This window comes from Neolamprologus brichardi, chromosome 22 (assembly GCF_056152115.1).
Source record: "Neolamprologus brichardi isolate AB-2024 chromosome 22, ASM5615211v1, whole genome shotgun sequence".
NCBI classification, from domain to species: Eukaryota; Metazoa; Chordata; class Actinopteri; order Cichliformes; family Cichlidae; genus Neolamprologus; species Neolamprologus brichardi.
In genome coordinates, this window is record NC_142124.1 from 8490859 (window position 1) to 8514827 (window position 23969).

The 23969-nt window shown below is 41.0% G+C and overlaps 1 protein-coding gene across 1 annotated transcript; it reads left to right on the forward strand.

The window, feature by feature from the left end:
- The first annotated feature begins 10756 nt into the window (after positions 1–10756).
- On the forward strand, positions 10757–21499 carry eif3eb (eukaryotic translation initiation factor 3, subunit E, b). Its single transcript, XM_087835112.1, has 13 exons — positions 10757–10909; positions 11386–11503; positions 12171–12288; positions 12435–12477; positions 13597–13701; positions 13822–13947; positions 15949–16073; positions 16378–16504; positions 16595–16696; positions 19547–19656; positions 20054–20156; positions 20334–20468; positions 21166–21499. Exons 1-13 carry the CDS (start codon positions 10820–10822, stop codon positions 21202–21204), a joined length of 1341 nt encoding a protein of 446 aa, XP_087691238.1. The 5' UTR covers positions 10757–10819; the 3' UTR covers positions 21205–21499.
- The last annotated feature ends 2470 nt before the right edge of the window (positions 21500–23969 follow it).

Genomic DNA, 23969 nt, shown 5'->3' on the forward strand with positions numbered 1-23969 from the left:
CGTGTTTCCTGGGTGAGAGAGGCCTTGTTGTTGTGCTAAGCTAATAGGCAGAATGCTACCGGTATAGCTCTAAAGAATGTAGCATCATAGGCAGTGTAGTCCGTGCTGCAGGGAGAATGGACTGCCATACACGTTATGTGTCTCTGAGCGAGGGAGGGAGAAAAAGGAAAAGTACGAGCTGTCATCGAGCAAAAACGGGAGCTGGAAGCATGTAAATATAATTATAACCACTGCAGCCAAGAAGAGAGCCTGATGAGCCCAGTTGTAAGTAAGCTATTAAGACTCGACTGTACACCGTGTTCGTGTTTTCCTCCAAAAACAATAAGTTCCTCGGAGCAGCCTTTCAACCTCTCTCTGTCTCTCGCTAGCAGAGTTGACTCAGACAACAAAGTAAAGCTAGTTTTCGGCTACAAGCCCGACACAGAACCCGACGTATTATTATTATTATTATTATTATTATTATTATTTTTTTTGCCTGTCCCATTTGGTTCTTTAGCCGTCAGAATTGTTGTCTGAAGACCAACAAGGATACCCAATGGATTTATTTTGCCAAATGGATCATCATGGCATTGCCGTATTGGTCCATTTGATCGACCTTTGTTTTTATTATTTATTTTATTTTCAGTTGTTACAGACGGGACAGACATGAGTGAGGGATAGGAAAGGGAGAAAGAAAGAGGAAGGAAAAGAAAAACAAAAGGGGAGAGGGACAGTGAGAAAGGGGGGAAGAAAAAAATATCTCCGGGATCACCTGTTGAGAGAAAAAGAATAGAAAACAAGCAAAAAAACAAAACAATGCAACATACTATACACAACACCATCGCATTAATCTAGCTAAGTGTAAACAGCAGTAAATACTAAATATTGAATGTTGTTGTGCAGCACGCAGGACAGACAGCGCACAATGTGCTTTGAAGTAGCAGCCAAGAAAGGTGTGATTTAAGTCTACGAACAGTGAACACCCATGTGCACACCTGTGTGGATCGGCGCGCTTGTATTCAAATGGTTTCCCCATGTAATGGTCTGCTAGAGGATGTAGAGAGCCATAGCCCCGTCCCCCCAGGGCATGAAGCAGGCATGGAGGAGATCCAGGCCCCAGACATCCAGAGGTCCCAGAGTGCAAGAGCCCAAGGAGGACCACCGGAGGGGCATCCGTGCCACCTTCATGGGAAGGGCTGAGGATCCCCAGACGAGGGGTCACCCAGTAGCCACCGGGCAGAAGCTAGAGGGGGCTGCACCGGCGTGCCCGCCGGCTCTGCCGGCAGCCAGCTGTGCCAGAGTGAACCGAGCCGCAGGCACAGAGGCCGGAGGCCCGAGGGCCCCCCGCGCCCCGGAAGAGGCCTGACCGAGCAGCAGGCGCAGGCCCCGCCAAGTAGCCACCGGGAGTGAGCTGGTACATACCCGAGCGCCCAGCCCCGGACACCAAGAACCAACAATGCACCGACCCCTGAGGGCATCAGTCACCGGCAGGGAGTGTGGTGAGGGGAGATAGGCCTCCACACTTTGGAGGGCCTTGGAGTTCCCAGAGAGGTGGAGTCTAAGACCCGACCTGACATATAGACACAGACAAACAGGCACACACAGACACAGACATGCATTCCCACCCTCATGCACACATATACAAACACTCAGCACTCACCCAACGTAGGAATAAACGTAAATGGACATGTACACACAATCACACTCCCCAAACATACTCTATACCCCGGGTCCAGGTATCCACCCCCAGAGATGGAAACGGCACCCAGACCCAAGAGATGTTACCCTTCCCTCCGGGGTGGAGGCAAGCAGACCGCCCCAGGCTCCGCAGCAGCAGGGAGGCCAATCCCGACGTATTAGCCAGAGGTCCCTTTACTACGGTTCGGAGCCGCGGACCTTCAGTAACAGTAATAAATCACAGCAATAGTACATTCATGTTGTTGTAAACAGCATGATAATATATTAAGTAATCCAAAGTATTCAGAATACGTTACTCTCATTGAGTAACGTAACGGAATACGTTACAGAATACATTTTGGGGCATGTATTCTGTATTCTGTAATGGAATACATTTTAAAAGTAACCTTCCCAACACTGCCTGTAGACATGGCGACTTGCGGGATTGGGTGACATCAACTATGTTCTACAATGCTGTTCACCTATAATGGTGTCCTTAAAGTTAACATTCTAGATAACCGACTGTATCTAGACATATTGTTTTGGGTGCTAAGTTATCAGCTAACACCAGTAAGTTTGGTTAGCTAGCTGCACCCGTGGCTTTTATGAGCACATTGCACAAACCGACACAGTTACACTGCTGACTGAGTATAAATGAATGCTAATGCTGCTATGTTCTCAGAGTAAGTATATTTGCGAACAGGCTTCTGCCAAGGTATTCACAGCTTTATCTGCAGAAAATAACCAGTTAATGCTGCTTTAAAGCCATCAAAAGCCAAATAGTAGTCTGAGCATGTAGCTGTGGTCTAAATAAAAGTACCACTGTTATTCTTCCTGCGGAGTTGAGCTGTGTGTTTACTATCAAAGACATAAAGCAGAAACAATTCCATTCCCATTCTTGGGTCTAGCACAAAATGGCCCTCAAGCTACAACAATACACCTGCCATGTTCACATCCTGCAGAAAATTGTGGCGCGATTGACAGAACAATAGGCCGATGAATAAAAATGGGGAATGTTTTTCTAAACTGTATTTGCAAGAACGTAATTACTATCAAGCAAATCTTTTTATAGCTGGTGTGCTGTTTCTGCACTGCAGTATATTGCAAAGCTGCTACTTTTAGTGAGTGCGGTTCAATGCATTTTTCCATTTGCTTTGTTCTTTTTCTTTTTATTCTACTTAAACACAGCCTTACCTTACAGCTTGCTTTTTTTTTTTTGATCAGACAGCACACATGGTAGTCTACAGTTGTGTATGTGTTCTGACAGTGGGGGGGCAAAGTCATCAGGCTGGTAGGATCAAAGCGCTGAGCGCTTACTTTCCCTCGCCAGAAACTCTCAATATTACAGATAAATTACTAAGAAGACGACAAAATGTCTGACCTCCGGTCTCACTTCACACTGTGAGCGTGTGCTGTGCAGACAGCTCAAGGAGCTCAGTTCATTTTATTCAGCTTAGAATATGTGAGGGTGAAATGTCTCAGTTGGAGGCAAATAAAAACATGTCATCTTCTTTGCTTTTTCCTGAGCGGCTGTTTGCTGATTCTGGACAGTTTTCTTTATAAAACCTGAAAAAGCAATGCATGCAACATGAATCCTGCACTTAACACAGCAACACAGACAAAACCAGTGTTCTGATCTCAGTCCACTGAAGCCATGGCCTTCTCATTCAGCCTGAAATAGCTTCACATTTTTTAAGTGATGCTATGAAATTCTTCAAAGAATCTTCTCTCAGGATAAATTAAATTTCATTAATGTACCTTTATGATGAATCATAGATTGTATATAAAAGATGGAAGCAGCCACCATAACGTCACCCATTGCTTTTGCCCCCCTTTTTTAAATGAATACTTTCGTTGTTTTGGTTTAGTCCAATGCATAGGAATAAACTGTAAATAAAAGACGGACATGGTAACCATGCCACCCATTGGTTTGTGAAGCCTTATAGAAAGAGTGCAAGAGGTCCAGTTAACCCTTTAAGACTGGTCGGAGCGTCCGTTTTGCGTAACTATTTTTAAATCCCTGTAGAACTGGAACCATGTAAGCTATCACAATATTTTTTTTGCATATGAAACCGAAGGAGTTATACTTACATGTTATGCCATCAGTTTGTCCTAGGTCACGGTTTGCTTCCATATATAGCTGTGCAAAAATTGCATAAAAAGCACTTGCAGCAACAAAAACATAATAATCCATAAACACGCTTTACTGATCCGATGAGCTGTTCGTAAAACTTCCTATGTTGGAATTTCCAACTAAGAAATGCATTCCTGCCTGTGCACTGCTTGCTCCGTTGTGCAGGATTCGGGTCCATTGTGTAACTGACACCACCAACATTAACAGGGCGCTTACATTGGAATCTCTTATTCTCTTTCGTGTTTTGTTTGGGTTTCCGGCAATGCCTTTAATTACCAAAATTAAAGAGGGGATAGCCTAACATATGAAACAGGAAAAGACCACAGTGTAATCCATTATTTCAACAAAGTAACTGTTTTCTAATTATCACCTTTTAAAACTGTAACTGTAACAGAATACAGTTACTCATATTTTGTATTTTAAATACATAACACTGGTACATGTATTCTGTTACTCCCAACACTGCTAACATGTAACATGTAAAAATTGTGCATGTTAGCATTTTAATGTGAAAGATTTAGCTTACTGCATAACTGTAAACACATTACTGAGCTGCTTTTGTGAAACAAATATGCAATATACACTTATTATATATAATTATATATAATGTCCTTATATATAATTGTGACCTATTTGTGTTTGTTCTTAAAGGCAAACTTCCAGACTAATTTGAATGTCTTGCCGTTTCATAACTTCATAAATTCATAACTGCACCCCATTCGGGCTCAGTCAGACAGAGTAATGGTTTTAGATTTTGTTTGCCTTACTTTGTCTTTGTGTGTGTGTGTTCTTGCCACACATTTGTCACTTTCTGATCCCCGTTGTGCTCGTTCTGTCTTTTTTGCTCTGCTGGTGAGAATGTATCACTATGGCTGAGTGCACCAGCCAGCTACGGTTTAATGTCCTTGATCCCACCTTTTTAAACATACAATATTCATGTAACCTGAATGGTAATGAAAGAATTCCTGCAGGACCTGCAGCAAATGTCTTCATGCAGTAAATTAGCATTACTATACTGAGGTTACATATAAAAGTAATTAACGAACAGCCCATCACTGGCACCCTTTCAAGGCCTCTGGTCTGCTTTGTCCACTTTGTCTGAGTGACATTTTGCAAGAACTAAAACAGATTAAACATTTTCTCCCAACACAATTGGAGGCAAAGCTTTCAGAGTTTGTGAGGTTCTTGGAGGAGGATTCACTTTCACCACGTTTGTCTTCTTCAGCGAAAAAAAAAAAAGAAAAGGAGAAAACAACAGCTCTTTGTTTAGGATGACAAGCGTTGACAACAACTAACAAAAGCATCTTCATGACAGGTGAAAAAAGCAAAAATGGGTCTTACTTTTGTGGAATGAGTTTACCTTGTGTGCCTTATATCCATGTTAGATTTAACTCAATAACATGAGGATTTAATGTAATCCATATAACACATATAGGACAATAAACGGCATCACCTATAGATGCTGACATGAGATATTTGACTCTAGATCTTAAAAGCTTTCTATAAACAAACGCTGAAGAGGACAGACTGACAGGATGAATAGAGATACATAGCTGGAAGTGAACTCAGACACAGAGAGCAAAGCACAGGCTGTATCCATGACACTGCCAAGAATACTGGAATAAATATTGTATGAGGGTGTCTTCGATATATACAGAGCTGCTTTTATGTGCCTGTATTTAAAGGATTTTTGAGGTATAACCCTAGCTACTTTAACTCTAACCTTCTGTTTCGGAGACTAGAGCACCTTTCTTGGAAAGAAATTAAAAGATTCTCATCTAATATGAGTTGATTGCCTACCAGTCCTTAGACCACACTGGAAGGACTTTATGTACAGCACTTACACTGTGTTTCAAAACTAAATATATGATTTAATATGAGTCACATTCGACCTGAGTTTTCTTTTTAACTTTAATATTTTGAATTGGGGTGAATTGATATTTGTCCAAACCTCCGAATTTGAAATCAGCTTAACATTTTCCGACCAACAGATGTAGTGTGATATCAACAACTACCAGCTGCACTCTGTATGAAGAATGGAGACGTGTTTTGCTGTGCCAAGAGATTATAAGAAGCCAAGCGTACCAAGGTGAGCCTAATCGTTTCAAAATGTAACACAACATACAAGTGTGGACTAAAATGTATCGTAATCATTGTTATTATTTTATAAGGAACAATAAAAGTGACTTTTATCCACCTCCAATACACCAAACATCAATAATTGTTGCAGTGTCATTTTACTGAAATTGCTTCCCACTGTCTCTTGGCTGATTAAAATCTTCATAAGTTTGCTGGTATATGGAACATTTTGGCACACTGAGCTGGGCTCTATGACTCCTTCCAGAGGGGAGAAGCTAATAGTAAATTATTTTTAGTGTGTAGTAGTAGTAAAGTAGGGACTTTTTCCTGTGTCTGCACTCCTGTAACCAGAGAGGCACATGTTCCAGCTGGTGGGCTGGAACATTGTACCAGCATTAAAGTGAGCTTTTACATTTAAATTGCTTTTTTTTTTGTAAGTAGAGACTTACCACCCCCGTCACTGTTTTGCTAATCAATGCGTCATTTAAAGCTGTAGCTATAGATTGCCTCACTCGAAATCATAAGATTCGTCAGCCGATAGATGCTTCACGAGGTTCTAAGCTGGCTCTTATGTGCCCCTTGAATTTTTGATTGTTTAGAATGACATATTCATATTTATTGCACAGATTGTGGTGCATTGGGTTGTTGGGGGGGGGGGTGTTTCAGGCCACTTATCAGAGGTAACTGCTCATTTTCTTCTATTATAGTCGACTTCCAGCCACAAACGCACAGAGGGGAAAAACGGAGGGACCCTAACCACATATTAGCTTGTTTTTCTTGGTAGAATTGCTTAAAATGAGGGAGTAGCGTGATTGTAAATGATAATAATCAAGCAGCTCTTTCCATTTTGTCTTTAGTGTCACTTAAATCTTGTATTTACAGGGCTGGGCAGTGTGAGGAAGTGTCTCACCACTGTTGCCTGGTGACTGCAGCACAGCAAGTGCACCTAACAAGCCACAAGCCATCACCGGGCTTGTTTCTTACCAATGCACGAGTAAACATCACCCAGCAGACTGTGCTAGCAGTGAAATTGTGTGGAAACTGAATTTTGAGTTGATGTTCAGGGGGAGGCAAGCATCCCCGTGACGGACTGTTCATCTTGTTATTTTATTTCCACTACTTTAATATCAGACCATGGAAATTCTTTGACTGTAATGCTTGTGGTCCTGATGGGCTCCTTAGAGCAGTGGTGCAGTATGCCACCTGGTAGAGGACATAGTAAATCTCATAGGAGGGCATCACTGAATTTGAATTGCCATCCAAGGGCGGATATGACATGCAATATTACATCTTTTATAGAAAGCTACTTTTGTCTCTCATTAATCAGTTTAATTCGTGTCTCTTATGTCTTTATTAAATCCTTGGCTTCTTCTGCGAAGTGCACCACAGCCAGCTGGCTCTTGTTCTCATAAAAAGAAGTGGAAGTGGAAGGCAGCCAGCCACTGAGATCGAATCTGGGATATGTCTTGGCCTCTAAGACGGACAGAGAGAAAGGGGGGTGGGGGGGCTTGCCACAAAGAAAGTGGTTTCCTTCAGTCTCAGCTTTTTATGTACGACAGTAAGGCATGCACAGCCTCTTCCATGCAGATCTCATGTGGGAATTCATTGCCTTGGTAGTCAAAAACCAATGAAAATGTCTTTGCTGAACTGTGGCCTCCGAGAAAATAGAGAGAGCTGCAAAGTGACGAGAGAGCACTTTTTGAAAGTTTTACATATGCAGCTTTTTTTGTCTCCATTTAACGCTTAACTGTATCTGTGCAGACACACCAAGAAAAGAGTTTCACTACCTCGAATAGCAAAATGAGCTTTAGATAGCATATAACAGAAAAAAGTGTCTCTCCAAGAAGCTCCAAAATCCAAATTGCGAATGTTTGCCTCCACCATAAAAAAATAATATGTTTGCTGGTTTTAGTCTGCTGATCATTTCACCACTTCAGTGCGCCCCAGGGTGGTTGTGGCTACAATGTAGCTTGCCATCACCAGTGTGTGACTGTGTGTGTGAATGGGTGGATGACTGGTTGTGTAAAGCGCTTTGGGGTCCTTAGGGACTAGTAAAGCGCTATACAAATACAGGCCATTGCTATTACTTCAGTCGAGGATAAAATGCCTCAATAAATTCGTTACCAGGAAGCGAATCTCTTAAAAATAAGATTTTAATCTCTGTCTTTCACAGGAGTCCTGGACCAAGGCAACATTAGTAAAGCATACGTTTCAGTAGCAAACATGGACACACAGGCGAGCCCTGCCTGGGTTTAAGCCCAGAACCCTCCTCCTCTGAGGCTTAGATGCCATACTGGAATAAATGCTCTATGAATTTTCATAAAAATTGTTAAGGACGTCCCTGCTTTACGGTGGATGACATAAGACTTGATTATGATTATCTGATTTTTCTTCTAAAGCACTAGAAAGTAAAACATGTTCAGCCAACTGTTTGGTTTACTACCAAATATTAAACAGCGATGATTAAGCACATAAACGTGAAGATGCTTTTATTGTTATTGTGAGTGTGTGAGTAGTCAAGCCCAGGTGGGAGGAAGTTTAGACCTGAAAACCTGATGATGCACAACATTTTGTCTCTATTTTATGGGTCGAAGGACACATTTTCTTGAAACGGTGCTCTGGAGGGCAACAAGACTTAAAGTAAATTTGCTCTTGTTTGGTAGGTGTGTCAGACGTGTTATCTTATAAGCAGCAACAGCTAACAAAGACAGACCGAAAAGCACTCTTTCCTCCAAATTTCACATTCTTTCTGATTTGATTTGAGTTTTATTTTGTTCAATTTGTGCATTTTGTGTCACCAGCTATAGTTTTTCTGCCCTTTATATGCATCCTCTATAGGTTGCCAGGGATCATGACGTAGTAATAGTTGGATTTGAACATTTTTGATTACTAAGACCTTTTTTATGCTCCTTGATCTCTTGTATTGAGGTAAATAAACTCAAGTTGGCTTCGGGCTATAGGCCATCTTTCCCTCATCATTGGTTTTCTGGCAGCCTCAGAGGCTCAGAGGTGTGCAATCAACCCTCCTCTGCTCCTACAAAACATCTGACTCAGGATAGAACCAATACTTCCTCCCTGAAGAGAACGGATCTTCCTCCATGAGTATTGACTTGATGAGAGCTGGTTCGAGCTGGTAACAACCCCGGTGGGCTGAGGAGTGCTTTTTTTTTCCTGCTCGTTAACTGATGCTGATGAACTCAATGACCCACATTTCTGATATCACAGTCCTGGCTGTGGTGACAGCTGCTACCTGCCTAACCGGCCCCTTTTCTGACCTCGGGGGGGTCAGTAAAACAGCAGAGACTCATTCTGGTTGCCTGCATGTACACGGAGCACAAAGACTCCAAAATGTTTCATAATACATTAAATGAACACCCTTTCAGATTAAGCCCAGTGCTTCACTAAAAATGTGAAAAACACAAAGTCACTCACAATTCAACAATAATTTTTTTTTTTTTTCTTGTGGTTTTACTTATTTGAAAGGCGTCTTTACCTCGTGCCAAGTCAGAAACATTTAGTGCATCATGTTTCAGGTTGTCTGGAGTTTGCCTAACAGCTACAGGGGATAACCATCTGAATCTGTAATAACACAGACCAGCACACAGCTTGAACTCGGAAACCAATCGTGCATTCATGTGGTTGGATTACTTACAGAGACACGGTGACATTATCAGAGCTATATGAGGTGGATTCTTTGATATTTCTTGCTCCAGAAAACATTATGCAACCTCAGAATACAAACTGAACTGAGTAGATAGGATCAGCAGGGACTCTAGATATCTATCTTGTAATAAACTGTGACCCGCTGGGAAGACTACTGATTAAATATTTGACTGCATATTACATCTCACTAGGGAGCATTTGGTGTACAGCAATATTTAGGTAGGTGATATGTTTCAGAGTTAAGAATGCAAGTGCCCAATGATCTTAAGCAGAACATCTAATTATCACTGACAGGAATTATCTTTTGACCTGCCAATGGTTTGCTTAGGCTGATTTGGAGTATTCATTAGGCAAATATGAGAATAATTTGATCTTAGTTAGATAATGAAAAAGAAGAGTAGACCAATTTTAGTCATTTGTTTGTTTGTTTTTAATGAGCCCATTCATTGTTGTTGTTTGTTTTTTACCTGTTGCCATTTGTCTGTGGATAAAGAGGGGTTTTTTTTCTTCTTTTAATTTTTAACCTCTTATCTCTCATTTACCTAATTTTTACAGTATGTGCACTTATAACTTTGCTAATGTCTTTCATGACTTTTTCTTACCAATTAAAATAAAAAAAAATCTAAACAAAGTTACAAGTGCTTCAACAAACAACACATAAAATATTTAAGAAGAGATAAAAGTGAAACAACATTAGGGCTGGGAATGCTGAAACAGAAGGAAAGAAAAGTGGAAATCAAAGATAAAAATTAAAAACAAATAAAAATTAAGAAATTTTAAAAACTCACTAGCAGAATAGTAAGTCTGGTTATAAGAATATGTCTTTAAGATGGATTTAAAAGTTGACAGTGAGCTTGTTGATCTCCTCGGGGATGTTGTTGCAGAGAGTGGGTGTCCTGGCAGGAAAAGCCTGCTTGGTTCTCAGCCCAGACTGTGGGATGGCCACCAGAGCCTTGGTCGAGGGCCTTGGGTCACAACCGGGGGCGCACAGTGGCAGAAAATCTCAAATATATTTTGTTGCGAGCACAGAGCGGGCTTAAAACATTAAATTATTTTTATATAATTTAATTAATGGCTATTTAATTAATGGTTAACCAAATGAAGACAGGCAAGGATAGATGGATAGATAGATAGCTGGACTCAGGAGCCAAAATGAATGAAGCGCTCACCGGAAATGTGATGACGTCGCTTTAGCGGTCTCTAGGTCGGGGCGGGGCTTTGAGTTTCTCTAGCAGAGCCTTGTTGTCGCACTTTTGTTAATAAAGTTTCCTTTTGAAGCCAGTCAAGATGGCAGAGTACGATCTCACCACCAAGATAGCACATTTTCTGGACCGGCATTTGGTTTTCCCTTTGCTGGAGTTCTTGTCTGTGAAAGAGGTATGGAGGTTTTTGCGTGATATGTGTAAAAGTAAAATGCAGTTGTTTATTGGCGGGGTTTATAGGGTAAAATATGATTGTGGCCGGGTTAACCGGCTAACTGGCTAACAGTCACGTTAGATAGCCGGTCATCTAGCAGCTAACGATAGCTAGTTTGCAACTGGGTGTACACTTTAGTCCTTTATAACCAGATTATTGTTTTAATGCTAGTTGTAGACACCATAAGTGGTTAGAGAATGTATAAAACAGGCATGCAGTAGGTAACTGGCTTATGATTGTTACCCCGCGTGTTAGCTTATAGCTTAGCGACTATAGTGAGCACATAGCATAACAGCTGACTGAATGGGAGGAACCCCATTCACGTGTCTACTGTGATAATCCTGGCGCTATTAAATAGCGTTTATGCCGGTGTTTCATTATTTGAATTCGCGTTTCAAAGGGAACCAATCCTGTGAATATGTGTGTTGTTGTAACAGATCTACAATGAGAAGGAACTCCTCCAGGGAAAGCTGGACCTACTCAGCGACACAAACATGGTGGATTTCGCCATGGATGTGTACAAAAATCTGTATCCGGACAAGGAAATCCCACACTGTAAGGAAACAGCCCAACTATTTGCTTTGTTATAACACAGTAAGAAATGTTATACCACAGACGCATTTGATTTGTTCACAATGCCTCTCACCACAGATGGGTTACAGACTCTTTAAGCTAGCAATGGTTTTTCCTCAGTTGTACAGGGTTTTCTTGTGAATAAAACAAAGAGATCTTGATTTTCCACTTAAATAATTGAGTCGGGTTTAATTTGGTAAAGCTTAAATGCAGTTTAGTTATTTAAATGGGTTACAGTAATGTGCTTTATGGTAACACAAACTCTTTACCTTAACTATATGGGAACCAACCATTGTTATGTGTTTGGTCAACCCCAAAGGCCCCCTTTGATCTAGGAGAAAACCATCTTATCTTATGTATTGTTTCCTTAATCTTTAAGTTTAAGCAAAGTTTAGCATAGAAAGCCAAATAGAAGCCAGACCTTCGTATTGTAATTTTAATTACTGTCCAGCTACTGATGAATCACACTTGGACAGTTTAGAGTTAAGAGATCATGAAATGTTAGTAACATAATATGAACTTAGGTGGTTAAAGTGAACGTTTTGCTTTGGTTTTGTAGTGTCCTGCATTCATTTATTTGTTTTCACCAAAGTAAATCTGTCTACCTGCTGCTGACTTGTCTTTGATGTGTTTTACTGTTCTGCTAAAGCCTTGAGGGAGAAGAGAAGTACTGTGGTGGCTCAGCTGAAGCAGCTCCAGTCAGAGACGGAGCCAATTGTCAAGATGTTTGAAGACCCGGAGACCACTCGACAGATGCAGTCCACGAGGTCAGAAAAATTCGTCTCTCTCAGAAGCCTTGTTCATTCTTCACTGCAGCTCTGATCAGATTACTCTTGTGATTTTATTTATGTGATCTGCAAAAGTCGTCTAGCTGTTTGACATCGTCTCATCTGTTTGTTTTAATCTTCACCAGGGATGGGAGGATGCTGTTTGACTATCTGTCAGAAAAGCACAATGTGAGTATTTAAATGTTAGCCGTGTATGCACAATGTGTTTCGTATTTGGTAAAAGGTGCACTGCATTTTAATCTTGGAAGTTGGGAGCTAGATGTGTGCTTTAGTTTCCATAACAACCAGCTGTCACGGTGAGCCAGCGGGACTGTTATCCAAATCTCTGAATCCTTAAACATCAAACATGATGCACCAGTGTGCTCATTACTAATTCAAAAATCAGAGTAAATACTTGTTGCTTTCTAATTAATTTCTTTTCTTAATTTTAGGCTTTTAATCTAACGTACAGATAAATTACAGTTCTTATTACCGCCTAGTCAGTGCATGCCAGCATTGTCCACATCGTGTGCATTAGAAAAGGGGGCTTGTTGTCAGTGTGGGGGGTAAGGCAGGGAGGGGAGGGCTTTGTTTTACTAAAAAAGATGAAAGATGCTGCCACATTCACTAATCAGCCACTTGCTGTCAGCTTTCCAGCCTCTCCCTGTCAGATTTCTTAGAGAGGAAATTGATGGTAGCAGTTTTAAACACGCAGCATTGATTTCACTGTACTGCACAGCTGTAGCCTTAATATAATTTTCATTTTAGCCTGAATCAAGAGGATGTATAATCGACTAGTTAAACAGGAGAAAAACAAGATCAGATGATAACTCGAGTAGTCTGAAAACAGAATAAATGAGACAATGTTAAACATTATGGATATTGTGCCTGTATGTAAAGGCAATTTGAACCATTACTCAGTCATTTAAGCATTTAATTGACTACTTGCGCACATCCCCACTTGATATGTTATAAAATGACAGTTTTATCCCAAAAGTTGATTTTGTTCATTTAGATTTCATCGCTTATCCAAGAGGCTTCTTTGGTCTCAGCTAACGAGCAGTGGTGCTGGTTTCTGTCGTTATTCAGCAGCATTGTTTATAAGGCTGTGGGAAATCATCTGAGACTGAAGACGTTAGTTTGAATTGAGTGAAAACGCAGGTTAACAGAATCAACTTTGGGGGATTTTATTACCAAGTTTCCTGATTATGCTTCAAGACAAGTCAAGTTTTATTATCGTACAAGTACTGATGGAAGAACTCAGTGAAATGTAGCTTCCATTTCAATTGCCTATATTTTACTTCCTAGTTTCGTCAAGAATACCTGGATACTCTTTACAAGTACGCCAAATTCCAGTATGAATGCGGTAACTACTCTGGGGCTGCAGAATACCTCTACTTCTTCCGCGTCTTGGTAAGATGTGAACTTAAAAAATTATACACTGTGTAGTAAATATGAAGTTAGATGCCTTTAATTTTTCTTAAACAGCACTTGGTGTGGTTTGATTTTGATAACTTGTTGCTGTCTGCTCAGGTCCCCTCAACAGACAGGAACGCACTGAGCTCCCTGTGGGGAAAATTGGCTTCTGAGATCCTGATGCAGAACTGGGAAGCAGCCATGGAGGATCTCACTCGTCTAAGGGAAACTATCGACAACAATGTAAGAAAATAATTAAAAAGATTGTTTGAGGTGCACATCCACTTCTCTGGTGTGCTCAAAAAAGTTGCATAACTTTGTTTGTTTTTTTGTTTTGTTTTTAAAGTGCATTAAGATGCTTTTCTGATCGGCAAACATTTGTGTCAAACGCTGGTGATGAATTAAAGCCCCCAGTCACACAGAGAGGTTGCCAACCTGTGGTCGATATAGAAAACGCTACAGTGGATGTCAAGGCGACGATATACCTGCTGCTCGGTCTGTGGCTTTTTGTAAGACTTGGAACCACACCATTGTTTTTGTAGCATTTCAGTCGTTGCTGGTTTCAAAAATGGCGGTTTCGATTTTGGTGAATTCAATGCTCCCACGATTCATCGACTAACTGACCAGCCAATCAGTGGCACATCAATGTTACATTTTTAGTATCTGCTCGGATCACTTGGAGCCCCAGCTGAGCAGGTATTGGTAGCAGGTACTGTGACCTAATGGAAAACCCTGAAAACTATGGTGAACCGCGATGAGTCGATCCAAGTAGGTACTGTTGTAACTTTATTACAGTTTATTGTTTGATAACAGCATTTTGGTTATTTTGTAAGTGATTTAAGTGTTAGTCACATGTTTAGTGAGAGCTGTTAATTATAGATTTAATTTTCTGCTAAAGGGGAGCATTTAACAGGTATTTTCATTAGAAAACTGCGTTTCCCAGAATTCTTTGTGGTAGACGAAAGTTACTCTGGGGTTTTTAGCTAGCAAAGAAAGTTTCGGGAAGCCATTATATGTTGCTCCGAATGTCGAGAAGTTTTGTCGTACATTCCCCCTTTTGAAGTCTTATATAAAGACTATCGTTTCTACAACTGATGTCCGATCCATTTTTTTGCTAAGTGGATTCGCCACAACAGGTACTAATGGAAAAGGGGCTGTAGTGTGACAGAGGCCTCAGTTTTGTGAATCTTGAGTCACACTGGCAGCAAAGCTTAAAAGCTCTGGCCAACCCTGCTGTTCATGAGAGGCCATAGAAAGAGTTCACTGGTGGTTTGTTTTCCACGTTTATGTGAATATAAAATAAGAAAGCACCAAATCCTGGTTAAGCACGATTAAAGTGTGTTTTACCCTTTTACCCTTGGGTTTGCTTGGGTCCCTGTGATGTAAATTTCAGCATCTGACAGTGAGCGTGAGGGTCCACACAGACGTCTGCGTGTCTGCCTGTTTTTTGTGACTGTGCCGACTTGTTCATATTACAGTACACCAACCATGCATGGGAACAGACAGTAAACTTAAAAGAAGTATGAGAGGAATGACTACTCGGCCGTCGGGTCTCCAGCTTTTCGTGTCCACAACAGAGTAAAATCCAGGCCTTCGCCTACTGTAGCCCAGCTTTAGAAGGGAGGACGGTACACCTGATTTCTCACTTTCATCACAAATAGAAACTAACCTACTGAGTCACATTTAATGCTGCTTGCAGGCAGCAATGAATGCTTTTTCCCCACATTCATTAGCACACACTACTTGATGGGTATTGGCGGACAGATACAACCGTGTGAAGTCAGAGCATTTGCCTGTTTTCAGCTTTTTATCTCTCAGCCGTAAAACACAGATGGGAGAAGTTTGTGAATGCGATAACTTGACAATAAGGCCATGTGGGGATTTTAAAATTGATACCGTAGGTGCATATACTAATCTTGGAAGAGTCGAATTTCAGTGACCCGACCTCAAGTTTGGGGTCGAAGGTCAACCTTTCTGAAAATCTCGTGAAAGTGATAACTCCAGAAGGAAGTCTCCAGGGATTTTCACATGTATACCATATGTGCATCTTCTAGCATGTTCTTCTTTTTAAACTCCTGTGTAGTTGTTGGTTTTAGGTTTATAGTGGCAAAAAGTCAGAAATAATCCCTGGTATACAGACCAAGCTGTGCTGATGCCTGGCGTGTGGTTGTGTTTGCCGTATGCTGCGGGAAACCCCGGCCTGATGTCACATTTTCTCATGTTTTTTGTTGTGTTTCCTTTCAGTCTGTGAGCTCTCCACTCCAGTCACTCCAGCAGAGGACCTGGCTCATTCACTGGTCCCTCTTTGTGTTCTTCAACCATCCCAAAGGCAGGGACAACATAATCGAGCTCTTCCTCTACCAGCCTCAGTGAGTCACTGTATAATCAGTTATATCACAGAACAGTCATCTTTCTAATATAATGCCAGGCTTGTGCTCAGGCCACTGATGCGGTCATCTGCTTATGTTATATGGCTGTGAAACATTTTTAAACCTTTGAACATTATTGAAGATATTCCTAGTTTGACGGCCACCTTACTTTTGTATTATCAGTTTCTCTTTATGTGAATGCATTTTCTTGGTTCTTTTTTGAAATACAATGACTGCTGATACTACCAAATTAACTGTGAAGAATAACTTTTGTCCGGCTCCGTGCTGCCTTTGTGCTTTTCAGATACCTGAATGCCATCCAGACAATGTGCCCGCATATCCTGCGATATCTCACAACCGCAGTCATCACCAACAAAGATGTACGAAAGCGCAGGCAAGTGCTCAAGGACTTGGTGAAAGTCATCCAACAGGTAAGACCGAGAAACTGTTGATTATAGTAATTATTTCAAATGTGCCTTGAGGACTTAATCAACATGACGGCTTCTCTCTCACGCCTGAAGGAGTCCTACACATACAAGGACCCAATCACGGAGTTTGTGGAGTGTCTCTACGTGAACTTCGACTTCGACAGCGCGCAGAAGAAGCTGAGGGAGTGCGAGTCGGTAAGAAAAGCATCCAGTTTTTCGTCTTTGACGGTGTGCTTTTGTCATCGTGCACAGGCCTAAATCGCCGCACAAAAGTTGGCTGTCAGCTGGGACTGAGGGGTGATATGAAGCCAGCCTCGGTGCTGTGATCTCCTGAGTCCCAGGCATTTAACTTTGCAGCTATTCAACCCAAGCAAATCCATGTCTGGCCTGATTTGCTGGCTCTTACTTTTATTCAGTTTGATTTTCAAAGCGGAACAGCTGTCAGATTTCGGACTCGGTTGCCTTCTCTTTAAAAACCCTTGACTTCTATTTTGCAGTTGTGCTCGGGGACCACTTTGCACATTCTCGAAGCACTCTCATCAATTCGCTTTTAACCCCTCTTGTATAAATTATGCAGCGCTCGCAAAGCCTTCAACTATCCTGTCAGATACGCAGAGCGAGCGCAATGATGGAAGAATGAAGATGGTTCATTAAGAAAGTCTGTTGTCATGGATTCTGTTGGTTTGTAACACTCAAGAGGATATAAATTTACATTTTTAATTTTTCTTTCTCTAGAGATCAAAAACTTGTCTTAATTACTGTATAAACATGGTTGCTTTTGTTTTGCGGTGTGCAGTTTGGGGATTAAAGTCTTGTTGAGAACTTGATTGACAGGAAGTAGTTTGTCTGCACGGCCCTGCTTCGTGTCCTCTATGAAATATGAAAACAATCAGTGAGCTAGCAAGCTGCCTCAGTGTGGTAAATAAACTGAAGGCTGAAGTGGTGAGTGACTTAATTTATTACACAACAGCTGTTTGCGAAATGAAACCACAATATCATCTGTCTGTCATCGGTGTGTTCATAAATCTAAACTCTTGGAAGTTCGAGATCGCTCAAACATCCTTCTTCTGCGCTGTCGCTTTTATTTTTGTAGAAATGCAGTCGTACTAGTAGTACTCTGTGTTTAGTGACAGATTTCTAATCATTAGGGATTTGAATGATGTTGGTAGGTTTTAAAAAACAGTTTTGTGCTCTCCAGTGATGGTTAAAAGGGCTGAATGTCCGTGTGGGTTAAATTTAGTCATGACGATGGAGTTAAATGCTGTGTACCGTACGTAGCTGCAAGAATGAGATTCTATAAATCTTAACCAGTGTTGTTGTGAGTGGTTAGTTTTTAGTAAAGACTCTGCTTTACCAGCTCTGATGCATTGCTGTCATAACCTCAAGTCAAAAAAATGCTTGACAGAATTTCCCAAATAAGTCTGTAGTGATCAACACAACTAGCTTCTGTTTTAAGCGGTTCTTTAAACGCTCTTAAATATTGCTGGACAAGCACCATCCACAGCTTCGTCAGTCGATAGCAGACAGACCAGCAGATCAAACAGCTCTCAGGCACTAAATGAAAGATAGCAGGACTTAAGAGTGTAAATGTGGCGTCTGCAGAGTTTACTGTGAAAGTGTGGAGTCGATTCAGTGCGCTACGTACAACCTGAGCTAATTACTTTTGTAATGCTCCTTTTGTGCTTTTAATAATAATAATAATGGATTGCATTTATATAGTGCTTTTCGGGGCCCTCAAAGCACTGTACAATTCCACTATTCCTTCACTCTCACATTCACACACTGGTGGAGGCAGCTACAGTTGTAGCCACAGCTGCCCTGGGGCAGACTGACAGAAGCGAGGCTGCCATATCGCGCCATCGGCCCCTCTGGCCAACACCATTTCCCTTTTATTTAGTTTTTAATAGAAAGATCTCTTTTACAACAGAAACTATTCAAACTCAACATGTGACAGATGCACCTAATATAATAAACAACATATATAACATGATATACAATATAAAAATAGTCTGAACAACAAACACCGGTTGCTTTTAAAGTAAATCAAACACATACCTGATGATGCCTCTCGTTGCCTTTTTTGTCCTTTGGCAAAATATTTGATGTCAAAGGTGTGTGTGGGGTCATTTAAATAAGCTGTTTTCCACTGATCTGTCAAAACACTGTGGGCTTTAAAAAGCATGGATGTTTTTAACTGTAGAGAGATTACCACAACCCTGCACATACCTGCTTAGTGATGAAGCTGAGATGTGTTAGAAGTAGCCTTTTAAAACTACATTTACCAAAACATGGAAAGTAGTATATTATTGGTACTGAGGTTGATGATAAACACACATTAACATCTTGTAGCACTTTATATATAATATGTAAGAAAAACCACTTCAGAAGCAACACACACACACGAACTGATTATTAAGCACATTAATGCATAATTTACATACATGTACGACACTGTTTCATTTTTTTATGGTGCGTATTTTCTTTTAGCACCAGTATTTTTGATTTATTTTTAACAGATGGTGGGCATCGCCCACTAGCAAGGTCCTGATTATGGTTTGAGGCCCACTCCCACAAACGTGAGGAAAACCAAGGGCTGTGCCATCCACTGCTGTCTGCTGTAAATATAAAAGCATTACTTACTTCAGCTGCGAGTTCTGACAGCCCTGTGTGATTATACAGAAAAAGCTTCTGTAGAAATGTGTGCTGCATCGTTACTTGGATGGTTTTCACTGAGATATTTTAATATGCAGGTTTGAATAACCAGTAGCTGAAGATCTAAACCACAGAAAATATTTGCCTGCACATCATGTGTGGCTGCCATGTGGTGGTATTATTATGCTCTGAATATACGCACCTTTTCAGCACTGCAGGGTGAGGCCTGTAATCTTTCGGGGCAGAAATGTAGTTATTTCCTTGCGTGTGTTTACTGAAAAGCAAACCCTGTATTTGGCAGAGGGGAACTAAAAATTACTTCTTCTGTTTGTTCCTGGTATGTATAAAAACTAATGGATGCTCACCACTCTGTGGTGTTTTTGACCCTGTCAGGTTCTCGTGAACGACTTCTTTCTGGTCGCTTGTCTGGAGGACTTCATCGAGAATGCCCGACTCTTCATCTTTGAAACCTTTTGCCGCATTCATCAGTGCATCAGCATCAAGTATGTCAGGGTTTTTTATGCAGTGTCTTTATTTCTGAATTTATAATTGCTTTTAGAGGAAAAGTTATATATATATATATATATATATATATATATATATATATATATATATATATATATATATATATATATATATATATATATATATATATATATATATATATATATTTATTTTATTTTTTATTTTTTTTAAACCTACAAGATCTGTAAACTTTTTGTGCCCAGTTGATTCATATTCTGAACTTGTTTGACCTCTGTGCTCCCATATTTATTTACTTTGTTTTTTAACCTCGTGTCCTTGTTCTTTTAAAGTGTATTCAAAAGCAGACTTTTGGATTTAACCAGAGGATATTTACTGAAATGAAACGCCTCGTCCTCTTTCACTCTCTCCTCCCAGCATGCTGGCAGACAAACTCAACATGACGCCTGAGGAGGCGGAGAGGTGGATCGTCAACCTCATCCGTAACGCCAGACTTGATGCCAAGATCGACTCAAAACTGGTGAGGCTCTGCATTCGCTGATCCAGATGAGCTTCAAATCACTGAGCGTAAACAGCCACGACTGCTGATTTGAGTAGTAACACTGTGTATTTATTTGCTTGTCACAGCGCTATTTTTGAAGTACTTTAAACTCAGTCCTTGAGGGGGGAAATGTTAATTCCTGCGAGTGTTTCTCAGGGTCACGTCGTGATGGGCAACAACGCAGTGTCGCCGTACCAACAGGTGATCGAGAAGACCAAGAGCTTGTCCTTCCGCAGTCAGATGTTGGCGATGAACATTGAGAAAAAGCTGGCACACAGCAGCAGGAACGAGGTAATCTGAGGACTTTGCACAGGGATTAAAAGATGTCACCCATTGGTCGTGTTTGTTGTTGCCGGAAGACAAAATGAACAGCACAGTGAAGCATTTCTGCTTGGTTCAACAAAGTTAAGAAAACTAAATTGTCTTGCAAACATCATGACAGCATTTGATTGTAACGCTGGCAGCAAACCATCATTTCAATTCAGTATTTTATTCAAGCCTGAGTGAATACTGCAGGATTTTTATCTGCAGGACAACAGTGAGCAAGATCACTCGTCTGTCATTTCATTTTTAAAAAACATTGGGACAAGTGAATTAAAACACAATTTAAAATGCAAACGTTTGTGTTTGTATTTAAAGATACAAATGTGTCTCACCTGCATAATCATGTGTCAGATGCTTTTCCTTTGTGCTACTGCCCTCTGATGGATAAATGTGGGAAAACAGGAGCATATCTCATTGTATTTGTCTCAGTTCGTTATAATTATGGCTCCTGGTTTTCTTTTTTGCAGTACTTCAGTAGTTTTTGTAAGATTTTATTATTTTAATGTGAACTTTTTTCCCAGCTGTCAGTCAGTTTGACAGAATAGCTGGCAGGTATTTTTTATTATGATGGTTCCTAATTTGGAACAAATTTCTTGTTACCTGTACAAAGTAGCCCTTTGTGTTTGTTCTCTTTTTGATGTTTTTTTTTGTGTCATTTCCTCAGACACCAAACTGGGCTGCGCAGGACTCCGGCTTCTACTGAGCATGAGCTGAAACGAGCATCAGGAAGATTCGGAAGCCTCTCGGGATGTTATTGAAGCTTTTTATTGACAGATTTGTCAGTTTATCCACCGTTTTTATTTAACTGCCTGTCATTGAACAATAAAAGCAATGAAGCGAGGCAGCTTATTGACACTCAAGATGTTACATGATAACCTATTTATAATCTGCTATCAGTAGATTTATTTTTATTTGTTTTTTAAGATGAAGCTTATTTCCCTGCACTCTGAAAGTAATCCTCTAAAAACCTACATGACAGTTTACATTAAAGATTTCTGCCCCCCTTTGTTGATGTCTTATGTCGTCTTTCAGCCACTAGATGGCACAGTTGGTTTACTTTTTGTTTGACGCTTGCAGATCTGCAGACAGTGGTAACATTTCAAAAGCTGCACATCTGTAAGACTGCAATGAATTTAATTTTGAGTTTCTATGATTTGCTGACAAATGAATGAAACTTGTAACTTTTGCAAACACTCGCTGTTAAAGGAAAATCTCTCATAAGGTTAAGCGTCAGTGCAGCCTTGGGTCATTTTCAGTTCGTGTGTTTCTATTAATCCTGACATGCGGAGTTGTTTGTTTCTGCTCGTGCAGTTATTGTTGAACCACACCTTTTTCTAAAGATTGAACGACTACTTCAAGATAGCACATCCTCAGTAAATATTTGCGGTGCGTAAATGCCCTGTAAAACCAGTCTTCAGTACTTTACTATAGAAACTTCCATTTAAGGAAGTGGGTTTATTTAAAACTGGTTGGGTGACTGGATCTATTTAATTAACGTGTGTTGTGTCTTGCTTTGTTACTATCGGTGAGAGATAATCTGGATTTTACTGTGCAGGTTAGATGTTGTGTGAAGAAATGGAAGTGCGGCTGCAGCACAAGATTTATAACACCGTCTAGTGTCAGAATGTGACTCTACCCTGCAATTACACAAGTTTCAGCTGGCAGGTATTCAAGGAAAAATGTGAAAGCACCTCGAGTGCATTTCTCAGTTGACCCTCGGTGTTTCAGTCACTTTGTGTGAGGATCCCTTCTTATGTTCAGGGAGTGGCTCACAGTGAAGCTAGCTGCTGCTGCAGCTCTTAGCCACTCCTCCAAACTGTTTTTCTTACCCACACACACTCTCACACTTTTCCAGGACTCAGTAAAACACAACAGACACAAGCTAACACACACAGACACACACAGAGCTGACGTGGGCTGAGGTCTGAGCCGGCTCCTTGTGGAACAGCTGGTATCCATCTGTGTTTGCTGCTGCTGCTGCTGTAGGCACTGTGGCTGCCCCGAGAGGACACAAACTGGCCAATTGCAGCACATTCATGAGCTCTGCTGCTGTCACACTGCTGGATTTAGACTGCATAGATAGTTAGGCTCTTCTGGTGGCAATCAGTGTGATCAGCAGCCTTCAGCATGGATATCTTAACAACCTGGGCTGCCAGTAACCCAGCTGTGGCCCGGCTCCTCTGGGTCCTAGGTCTGGTACTGGCTACCCTCCTCGTCTGGTTCTTGTCCTTCTGCTGCTACAGCTGGAACCACAGCTCATCGCCCTCTCTGGAGAGGTACCTGGCAGGTAGGTGGGCCCTTGATCCCCACCCCTTCACCCTCTGTGGGTGTGTGGAGGCCTGTGATAGGTTTACAACTGACATGGCTGCTTACTGTGACTCTTAAGTTCAAGTCAGGCTCGCTTTTACTACTCTCTCAGTGGAAACGCATTTTTCCCCCTCAAAGTCCGGTAATTGTAAATTGTCAGTGTTTCCTTTCCAAGACGGGAGGATCCACATTTTCCAGAAACTGCCAGCTCGTGTTGGCTCTGGCTCTTTTTTTGTGGTTGGAGGAGTTCTTATTACCACTTTTATGTGCTGTTACCCATGTGAGGGGATACAATGGGTCTTTCATAGTGAAAAGTACAATTTTTTTTAAAAAGAGAGGAATTTATCCACCACAGATGTAATTTTCCATTTTACCAAGCACGTAAAACTACATTTTAATGTTGTACAGTCCGTAATGTGAGCTTAATGATATGTTATAAATTTGACAATATGATGACAAGGGTCAACACGCAGCTGAGGTGATTTGCGGAGTCATGGCAACATGCATGTCACTGCAAGCACCTTGTGACCACCATGAGAAGTCGCAGGTTATTTTTATCGTCTCATATTCAGATTCTTTAAACAAGTTCCATCTGAACTGAAACATCATAGTAAACTTTGCTTATCAGCTGTGCATGTGACAGATGTGTATTCTTTCTCCAAACAGCGATGGCAAAACCCTCCAAATCTAAAGCTCCGACTCAGGTGAGAAAATCTCTCGTAAGAGTGACTGTCCGTTGTTCTTTATTTTTCTCAGTAGCTCCAGGGCTCTTCAATCACAGTGGTTTTCTCAGAACACCCTGCTTTCATTATCTATTCACAAATGTGTCCGCCTGTAATGCCTCCCTTAGACTTCAGGGGTCCTCGTTCACTTGTACTTTATCACAACTCCCTTGCTGATGAGAAAAACTGACAAGACCAGCGAGCTTGACAAGTTCATCAGTGTACCGATCCATGACAGGTGTACGTCAAAGATAATTTGCAGCATTATGGAAATTGTCTGGGAAAACTTCCAGCTTTAGTGTTTTATGTCTAATGTGCCATAAATCTGCCATAAGATTTTCTCATGCATTTTTTTAACATAAAGATGTCGTCAAAATATTTCACACGGTCGATTAAACCTAAAGATAACCCCCAATAAGACCCAAACGAGGCCCACATC